The 8,965-nt window shown below is 60.6% G+C and overlaps 1 protein-coding gene across 1 annotated transcript in view; it reads left to right on the top strand.

The window, feature by feature from the left end:
* The first annotated feature begins 1,782 nt into the window (after window positions 1-1,782).
* The window catches only part of EPHB4 (EPH receptor B4), a 30,751-nt gene continuing 23,568 nt past the window's right edge, over window positions 1,783-8,965 (top strand). Inside the window, 9 exon segments of the mRNA XM_075071331.1 lie at window positions 1,783-3,955; window positions 5,805-5,875; window positions 7,111-7,140; window positions 7,143-7,273; window positions 7,275-7,333; window positions 7,336-7,597; window positions 7,599-7,638; window positions 7,685-7,802; window positions 8,642-8,963. Of these exon segments, the coding sequence (XP_074927432.1) occupies window positions 3,904-3,955; window positions 5,805-5,875; window positions 7,111-7,140; window positions 7,143-7,273; window positions 7,275-7,333; window positions 7,336-7,597; window positions 7,599-7,638; window positions 7,685-7,802; window positions 8,642-8,963 (1,085 nt within the window). The 5' untranslated portion in view covers window positions 1,783-3,903.

Genomic DNA, 8,965 nt, shown 5'->3' with positions numbered 1-8,965 from the left:
GGGCTGGGGAGAGAACCCAGGAGTCCTGGCTCCCAGCCCCCCCTGCTCTAACCCACCAGCCCCACTCCCCTCCCAGGGCTGGGGAGAGAACCCAGGAGTCCTGGCTCCCAGCCCCCCCTGCTCTAACCCACCAGCCCCACTCCCCTCCCAGGGCTGGGGAGAGAACCCAGGAGTCCTGGCTCCCAGCCCCCCCTGCTCTAACCCACCAGCCCCACTCCCCTCCCAGGGCTGGGGAGAGAACCCAGGAGTCCTGGCTCCCAGCCCCCCCTGCTCTAACCCACCAGCCCCACTCCCCTCCCAGGGCTGGGGAGAGAACCCAGGAGTCCTGGCTCCCAGCCCCCCCTGCTCTAACCCACCAGCCCCACTCCCCTCCCAGGGCTGGGGAGAGAACCCAGGAGTCCTGGCTCCCAGCCCCCCCTGCTCTAACCCACCAGCCCCACTCCCCTCCCAGGGCTGGGGAGAGAACCCAGGAGTCCTGGCTCCCAGCCCCCCCTGCTCTAACCCACCAGCCCCANTCACACTGCCCCAGTACGCACCCCACAGCCTGCAAGAACCCCTCCGCACACACACATACACACACACAGCCTGCAATAGCCCCTCTACACACACATACACACACAGAGCCTGTGACAACCCCTCTCCACACAAACACGCAGAGCCTGCAACAACTCCTCTACACACACACACACACACACACACACACCCTGCTACAACCCCTGTACACAGACACACAACTCAACACAACACATCGTGCTGCCCCGGTACACACAGCGCAGCCTAGAACAACTGTCCACACACACACACACACACACACACAGCCCCACGCCCCCCTTGTGTAAACCTCCCCCACACCCCGCCCCTCCGCAGACCCCTCCCCTCCCCTCCGCCGCTGGGCTCAGAAAGTTGCGAGCCGCAGCCCGGGGTGAGCGGGGGGATCTCGGGGGCTGCGCGGGGGGTTTGAGGGGATCCCCAGGGCAAGAGCAAGGGGGGTCCTTGGGGGGGGGATTTTCACCCCCCACCGTTCTGCACCCGGGAGCTCAGGGCAGGGTCCCGGGGCAGCGACTCGCGGCTGGGGGCGGGAGTCGGGTTTGCAAACTTTGGGGTCCCCCCCAGCCAGGATCTCGGGGTGCTGTCGGGCAGGACGAAGACTCATTCTGCCCCCCCCCAACATTTTTGGGGGATGAGGCTGAGTCGTGCGGAGATCTGAAGGGGGAAAAACTTATTGCAAAGAGCTTGCGGGTCCGGAAAGTGGTTTGGGGGGGACCCTTGGCAAAAAGTCCCAGGTGTCCCCCTGGAGGGACGAGGCTTTGGGGGGCTGCAAAGGTTGGGGGGATCTTTGCCGAGGCTTAGGGGTGCAGCGTTGGTGGGCGGGATTTCTGAGGGAGAGGGGGGGACCACCGCTCGGCCAAGAGTTTCGGGGGGGTTCTCAGCAAGATTGGGGGGGCACCTGTGAGGGCAGCCACTTTGGGGGACTGGGAAAAGCTTTTGGGGGCACATCTTCAAAAGGCCTTGCGTGCCTCAGGTGTGAGGGAAGGGGGGCTCGCCGGCCAGAGGCAGTGCTAGCCCGTTTGGGGGGCCCTATATATTTCGGAGGCCTCAAATATCGGGGTCCCGCTTGAGCTGCATGGGACCCAAAGCAATTGCTCAGTCTGCTGACACCTGGCTCCAGCTTTGCTTAGTTTTGCAAATGTTTGGGGGGGCTGCAGATTTGGGGGGACCAGGGAGGAAATTGGGGGTGCTTCTTGCAAAGAGCTGGAGGGAGGGGCAGGCTTCTGAGCCGAGCGCAGACGCCTTCCCCCTGCCTGGATGCTATTTGTTTTTGTCTTTCTTTCTTTTTCCAGCTGCCTCCAAAAATCCTGGGGTCCCCTGTTGCCCCCAATTTCTGCAGTTTTTGGGCTTCCTTTGTCCACCAGGACCGGCCCCCTACACCCCACTCGGGACTGGCTCGTGGGAGCGTGTCTAGTCCAACCGGGCGGCTTCACTTTTCTGGACTCGCCCATTGTTTCGGGATTGTTTTGGGACCAGCTATTCCAGAGACGGGCCCTTGGCCAGGGGTCAAAGCGTCCCTGACTCGAGAGGTTTCTGGAGCCCCTGCTCTAGACCCACGACTTTTCGGGAGCTCCGAGACGCCGGACTTTTCTAGGGGATCCCGGCACAGGAATTTCTCCAGAACCAACTTTTTGCCAGAGTCAGCGAGTTTTGGAGAATCCAGTTTTTCTAGCCGGACTGTGTTTGGCTCCGTTGATTTCCCAGAGTCCACGTTTGTAGGGAAACTTGATTCCCCCCTGACAAGAAACTTATTTTTGAGATTATTTTTTCTAGATTGGGAGGCAAATCTGGGTTTGTTCCCACCCTCCTTGACTGGGGAGAAATCTGGGGTAATTTTATAGCTTGGGGTGAGATTTTTAGATGGGAAAAAATCTCAGTTTAATTTTTCTGGCTCAGGAAGAAATCCAGGTTTAATTTTTCTGGATCAGGGCAAAATCTGGGTTTGTTTTTTTTCTAAATTGGGAAGAAATCTAGGTTTAATTTTTCTGGATCAGGGTAAAATCAGGGATTTAATTTTTTCTGGATCAGAGCAAAATCTGGGTTTATTGTTTCTGGATTGGGATGTAATCAGGGTTTAATCTTTTCTGGATCAGGGTGCAAACTGGGCATAACTTTTTTCTAGACTGTGGATAAATCTAGGTTTAATTTTCCTGGATCAGGAAGAAATTCGGGTTTAATTCAGGGCGGAATCGGGGTTTATTTTTTCTGGATCGGGGCAAAATTTGGGTTTATTCTTTTTGGGATTGGAGTGAAATCTGGGCTTCACTTTTTCTAGATTGTGGATAAATCTGGGTTTAATTTTTCTGGATCAGGGTGATTTCTGGGTTTATCTTTTTCTGGATCAGGGAAAATTTTGGGTTTAACTTTTTTTTCTAGATTGGGGAGAACTCTGAGTTTATTTTTCTGGATCAGGGTGATTTCTGGGTTTAATTTTTCTGGATCAGGGTGATTTCTGGGTTTATTTTTTCTGGATCAGGGTGAAATCTGGATTGTTGTTTTTCTAGATTGGGAAGAAATGTAAGTTTCGTTTTTCTGGATCAGGGTGATTTCTGGGTTTATTTTTTCTGGATCGGGGCAAATTCTGGGTTTGGTTTTTTTTCTGGATTGGGATGAAATCAGGGTTTATTTTTTTCTAGATTGAGGAGAAGTCTGGAATTATTTTTCTGGATCAGGGTGCAATCTGGGTTTAATTATTGTAGATTGGGGCAGAGGAAACCCAGGGTTTCCTTTTTCTAGAGTTGAGGGAATCAGGGAGTCAGACAAACTGAGGAGTTAAAACTTTCTGGACTGGGCAAAAATGGAGCATTAAAAGTTTCGGAGTTTAGGAGTCATTTGGGGGTTTCCATTTTTGCCGACTGGGGGAAAAGGGATCGTTTCCCTCTAGACTAGGGGGAAATGGGGTGTCCATTTTGTGCTCGACGAAAGGCGCTTGGGGGCTGAGTTTTTCCAGATTAGGGACCTTTTGGGGGGCTGATTTGCTTGTTAGCCTAGGGAGAAATTTCCTCTAGATTAGAAAAAATTTGTGGAGGGAGGGAGTTGATTTTTACACGCCAGAAATGTATTCAGAGGTTAATCTTTTCCAGACTTGGTCATTTATTAGGACGTAAATATTCTTGTGGGTCGAATTTTCCAGCTATCTGGGGGTAGCGGAGTCCTTCCAGAGAGGGAAATCTTGGGGATTCAGCTGTCCCAGATCAAGGCGGGCTGGGGCTGCCGTGTTTCTGGGCAAAGGATTATTTTTCTGGAGCAAAGATTCCCCGATTGGGGATTTACTCTCCCCCCCTCCGGCTGGTTGATCAGGATTTTGCGACAGCAGCTTTTCCCCTGGCCAGGAATTCGGGACCGACCCCGGCCATGGAGCTCTGGCTGCTTTGTCTCTGGATTCCCCTCACTCAGGCGGTGGAGGGTGAGTGAAAATTAGGGGGGGATTTGTGCAGCTTTCTGTGTCTTTGGGAGCCAGGACTCCTGGGTTCTCTGCCCGGCTCTGGGAGGGGAGTGGGGGCCGGTGGGTTAGAGCAGGGGGGCTGGGAGCCAGGACTCCTGGGTTCTCTCCTCGGCTCTGGGAGGGGAGTGGGGGCTGGTGGGTTAGAGCAGGGGGGGCTGGGAGCCAGGACTCCTGGGTTCTCTCCCTGGCTCTGCGAGGGGAGCGGGGTGGGGGCTTGGTGGGGCACAGAACAGGGGGGGCTGGAGAGCCAGGACTGTTTCTTTCGCGCAAGATCCGCTGCGGAAAAGACACAGAGCGCGGAAGGCGGTTTGTTGAAAGACAAAACAGACCTGAAAAGAAAAGTGAAGGAAAACAAGAAAGAACCCCCCCCCCCCACACAACACACACCCCTCTTTCACTCTCTCTTGGCCTCCTGCTCTTCTCCTCGGGGTTTGTTCCGCCAAGCGAACATTTTCTTTTGCCTTTGAAAACTCTGTGGCCCCACGGCCCAGCCCCGGCAGAGACTTTCTTCCTTCATTAGCCCCTCCCCCCATCTCGCCCTCTTTCCCCTGCCCCCGAAAGCCTTGGCAGATGTATCATACTCCTGGATTTCGCCTCTGTCTTTTGCTCGTCCCTTTCTCCCCGGTCTTCAACCCAGGACGCCTGGGTTCCCTCCCAGCTCTGGGAGAGGAGTGGGGGCGGTGTTAGAGCAGGGGGCTGGGAGCCAGGACTCCTGGGTTCTCTCCCCAGCTCTGGGAGGGGAGTGGGGGTGGTGGGTTAGAGCAGGGGGGGCTGGAGCCAGGACTCCTGGGTTCTCTCCCGGCTCTGGGAGGGGAGTGGGGGCTGGTGGTTGGGCAGGGGCGGGAAGCCAGGACTCCTGGGTTCTCTCCCGGCTCTGGAGGGGATGGGGGCTGTGGGTTAGAGCAGGGGGGCTGGTAGCCAGGACTCTGGGTTCTCGTGCCACTGTTGGTCCATGAGTGGGGAACACCTCCTTGCCCCGGGATTAACTCCTTTCTCCACCCCCAATTCTTTGGGGTGGTCTGGGATTTGAACTCGCAGCCTGGAGCCCTGGCATGGAGCGGGCTGCAATCAGAGAGAGAACCCGGCGTCCTGGCTCTGAGTCCTCTTGCTGGGAACAACCACCCCTTTTCTGGGAAGCGGCGGGTGCAGCGGCCGGAGTTTTTGCACATCGGGGGGGGGGGGGGGGGGGGGGGGGTGGCATGGATTAGCCGTGGGCAGAGGAGAAAACAGATTGGGGGGAGGGTCATGGTCTGGCAGCTGGAGCCGGAGGCCCCGAAGGGCTGGGTGGGGAGGCCGGAGCTGGGCCAGGTGGGAGCCAGCGCCCCTAGAGGGACAGGCCCCTGCCCCATTCCCCCCCCTGAGCCAGCAGTCCCTGCCCTGGAGTCTGCCAGTTGCTGTTCCCGTGTGACCCGAGTGGCGACAGATGCCTCGCACAGCGTGAAGCACGTGACGACAGAGCCTGCGAAGGAGGACATGGCCTGCAGGAAAGCGAGACAGGCGTCTCCGTGTGCCCTCTGGGAAGGCCTCTGGTACCCCAGGGTACGCGCTCCCTGGGTCAGACCCTCCGCCCGATTGGACTCAGATTCACCCGTAATGACCATCACCCACACCCCACAGCCTGTGTGCATGGGAAAAGATTCAGGGGGTTGCTCCCAGCTCACAGGGGGGCTGTGGAGCCAGGACTCCTGGTTCTCTCCCGCTCTGGAGGGGAGTGGGGCGTGGTTGAAGAGCAGGGGGGCTGGGAGCCAGGACTCCTGGTTGCCGCTCCTCACTCCAGACATAACCCTTCCCCTCCTTCTCTGTCTCCCAGAGACCTTGCTGAACACCTGGCTGGAGACGTCGGATCTGAAGTCAGCGACGTACCCCCAAACGGACGGCCAGGTGGGGGGCTGGCGGGAAGCTGTGGGCAGATGGGGGCCCAGGGGGAGGGCAGGTGAAGGAGGCGTGGGGGGGGGGCCGGTGGGCGCAGCTCCTGTGAGATGGGGATCCGCAGGTATGGGGAGCATGGTGGTCTGGGAGGGGGGGGGGCACGTGGGGGCATGTTGGGGGCTGTGGAGGAATAGGGGGTACTGGGTATCTGCCTCACCCGCTGACTGACTTATGTCCTCCCCTGTTCTCTGCCCCTGTCCCCTCCCCCTGCATCCCATCCCCTGTCTCTCCCACCCCTGCACCCACTTTCCCTGTCCCCATCTCCATCCCCTCTCCACCCCCTGTACCCCATCTCCTTGTGCACCCCATCCATCATCTCTCCCACCCCCTGTACCCCACCTCCCTGTGCACCCCCACCACCCTGCACCAGTCTCCTCTGCACCCCATCCCCATCTCTCCACCCCCTGTACCCTGTTCTCCCCGTGCACCCATCCCCCATCCTCTCCCTACCCCTGTAACCCCATCCGACCTGAGACTCTCCCTGTGCATCCCATCCCCATCTCTCCACCCCTGACCCACTGGGCTCCCATTCATCAGATCCATTCCCTGCATCTTCCCATCTCCCCGTGCATCCATCCCTCCATTGTCACTGCGCTCCATCCCCCCTGTCAACCACCATCTCCCTGTCACCCCATCGCCCCCATCACTCCCCCTGCCACCCCGTCCCCCCTCTCCCACCCCCTGTACCCATCTCCCCTGCTCCCATCCCTCCATCTCTCCCAACCCCTGTACCCATCTCCCCGTGCATCCCATCCCTCCATCCTCCACCCCCTGCACCCATCTCCCGTGATCCCATCCCCATCACTCCCACCCCTGCACCCCATCTCCTCTGCACCCCTCCCCCATTTCTCCCACCCCCTGTACCCCATCTCCCGTGCATCCCTCCCTCCTCTCTCCCACCCTCTGTACCCCATCTCCCTCTGCATCCCATCCATCCATCTCTCCCACCCCCTGCACCACTCTCCCTCTGCACCCATCTCCTAATCACCTGCTCTCTGCCCGTCTCTGCCCCCTGCACTCCCTTATCCCACTACTCACTCCATCTCCCCCAGCATCTCCCTGTGCATCCATCCCTCCATCTCTCCATCCCTGCCCCCATCTCCTATCGTCTGCTCTCTCTGCCCCGTCTCCTCCCGGTATCCCCCACCTCCGACTCCCGCTCGTCTGCCCCCGTGCGCCCCGCGCAGTGGGAGGAACTGAGCGGGCTGGACGAGGACGCCAGCACTCGGTGCCACCTTCGATGTGCGCGGTGGAGGGCCTGGCCGGGAGGCCTGAGCTGCGCAGCGGGTTCGTGCCCGCCGGGGGGACCACGTCTCCGCCGCAGCTGCGCTACACGGTAGTGGAGTTTCTCCCCCCGCGCCGGCCCGGCCTGCAAGGAAACCTTCAACGTTCTTCTCTACGAGGCCGAGCGGAGGCACTGCCAGCGCCGCTGAACGCCTGGGAGCGTGAGGTGGACACTGGGAGTGGCGACCGTCCCGAACACACTGACCCGCAAGCGCCGGGGGCCGAGGCCACGGGGAAGTCAACGTCAAAGAGCCTGCGGCTCGGGCCGCTGAGCAAACGCTTCTACGTGGCTTTCCAGGACCAGGGCGCCTGTAGGCCCTGCTCGGGGCGGCTCTACTTCAAAAAGTGCCCGGGGCCGTGCCCGGCTGGCCGCCTCCCCGAGACGGTGCCCGGAGCTGGTGACGCCCGTGGCCGGTGCTGCGTGCGGCCGAGCCGAGGGGCCCGGCTCCCTTTGCTGTTTGCTGCTGCCGGGAGCAGAATGCCGGGCCCCTCAGCATGTACTGCCGGGAGGACGGGCGCTGGGCCGAGCACGCGCCCGCCGGCTGTGTCTGCCTGGCCGGGCATGAGGCTGCCGAGGGGAACACGCAGTGCCGAGGTGAGGCGCCCGGACGCCGGGGTCCTGCGGGGAAGGGGGGGCGGACGCTGGGCTTCCGAGATGGCTCGGACACCTGGGTTCCCAGGATGGGGAGTTGGATGCCTGGGTTCTGGGGGCACCCAGACGCTGGGGTCCTTCGGGGAAGGGGGGTGCGGACGCTGGGCTTCCGAGGTGGCTCGGACACCTGGGTTCCCTGGATGCAGAGTTGGATGCCTGGGTTCTGAGCTGGAGGGCCCGGACGCCTGGGTTCCCTGGATGGGGAGTTGGATGCCTGGGTTCTGAGCTGGGGGGCCCGGATGCCTGGTTCCCAGGATGGGGAACCAGATGCCTGGGTTCTGGGGGGAAGGGGGAGCAGATGCTCAGCTTCCGAGGTGGCCCGGATGCCTGGGTTCCCTGGATGGGGAGTTGGATGCCTGGGTTCTGGGGAGGGGGGGGGGTGCAGACACCAGAGATGGACACCGGGGTTCAGGGGGACTGGATGCCAGGGTTTGGCAATGCTGGACACGGGGTTCCCAGGGTGGGGGACCTGGACACCTGGGTTCTGGGGGGTGCTGGTAACTCAGGTTCTGGAGCAGTTGGATGCTTGGGTTCTGGGGGGGCCTGGACACCTGGGTTCCAGGCTGGTAGGCTGAATCGCGGGTTCTCCAATGGCGGGTCGGCCGGTTACCCAGGGACCCCTCGCCCGGCGCTGAGATGCGCCCACCTCTGGGGCGGGGCAGCCAGTTACCCAGGGACCCCTCGCCCGGCGCTGAGATGCGCCCACCTCTGGGGCGGGGGCGGGGGCTGCTTAACCCTTTGTTTCCCAGGAAGGCGCCATCTGACCCTTTTTGTCTCACCAGCCTGTGTCCCCGGCACCTTCAAGGCCACGCAGGGTGAGGGGCTTTGCCAGCCTTGCCCCCCCTACAGCCATTCCTCAGCGCCCGGCGCCTCCATCTGCTCCTGCCGCAACGGGTACTTCCGCGCCAGTGCCGACCCCCCCAGCTCCCCCTGCACCAGTGAGTCACCCTGGGACGGGAGTGGGGGCTGGCAGGTTAGAGCAGGGGGGAGCTGGGAGCCAGGACTCCTGGGTTCTCTCCCCGGCTCTGGGAAGGGAGGGGGGGCTGGTGGGTTAGAGCAGGGGGGCTGGGAGCCAGGACTCCTGGGTTCTCTCCCCGGCTCTGGGA

This window comes from Chelonoidis abingdonii, chromosome 11 (genome assembly GCF_003597395.2).
Source record: "Chelonoidis abingdonii isolate Lonesome George chromosome 11, CheloAbing_2.0, whole genome shotgun sequence".
Lineage (NCBI taxonomy): Eukaryota > Metazoa > Chordata > Testudines > Testudinidae > Chelonoidis > Chelonoidis abingdonii.
The sequence above is the reverse complement of the archived record's forward strand: the minus strand, read 5'-3'. Positions and strand labels throughout refer to the sequence as shown.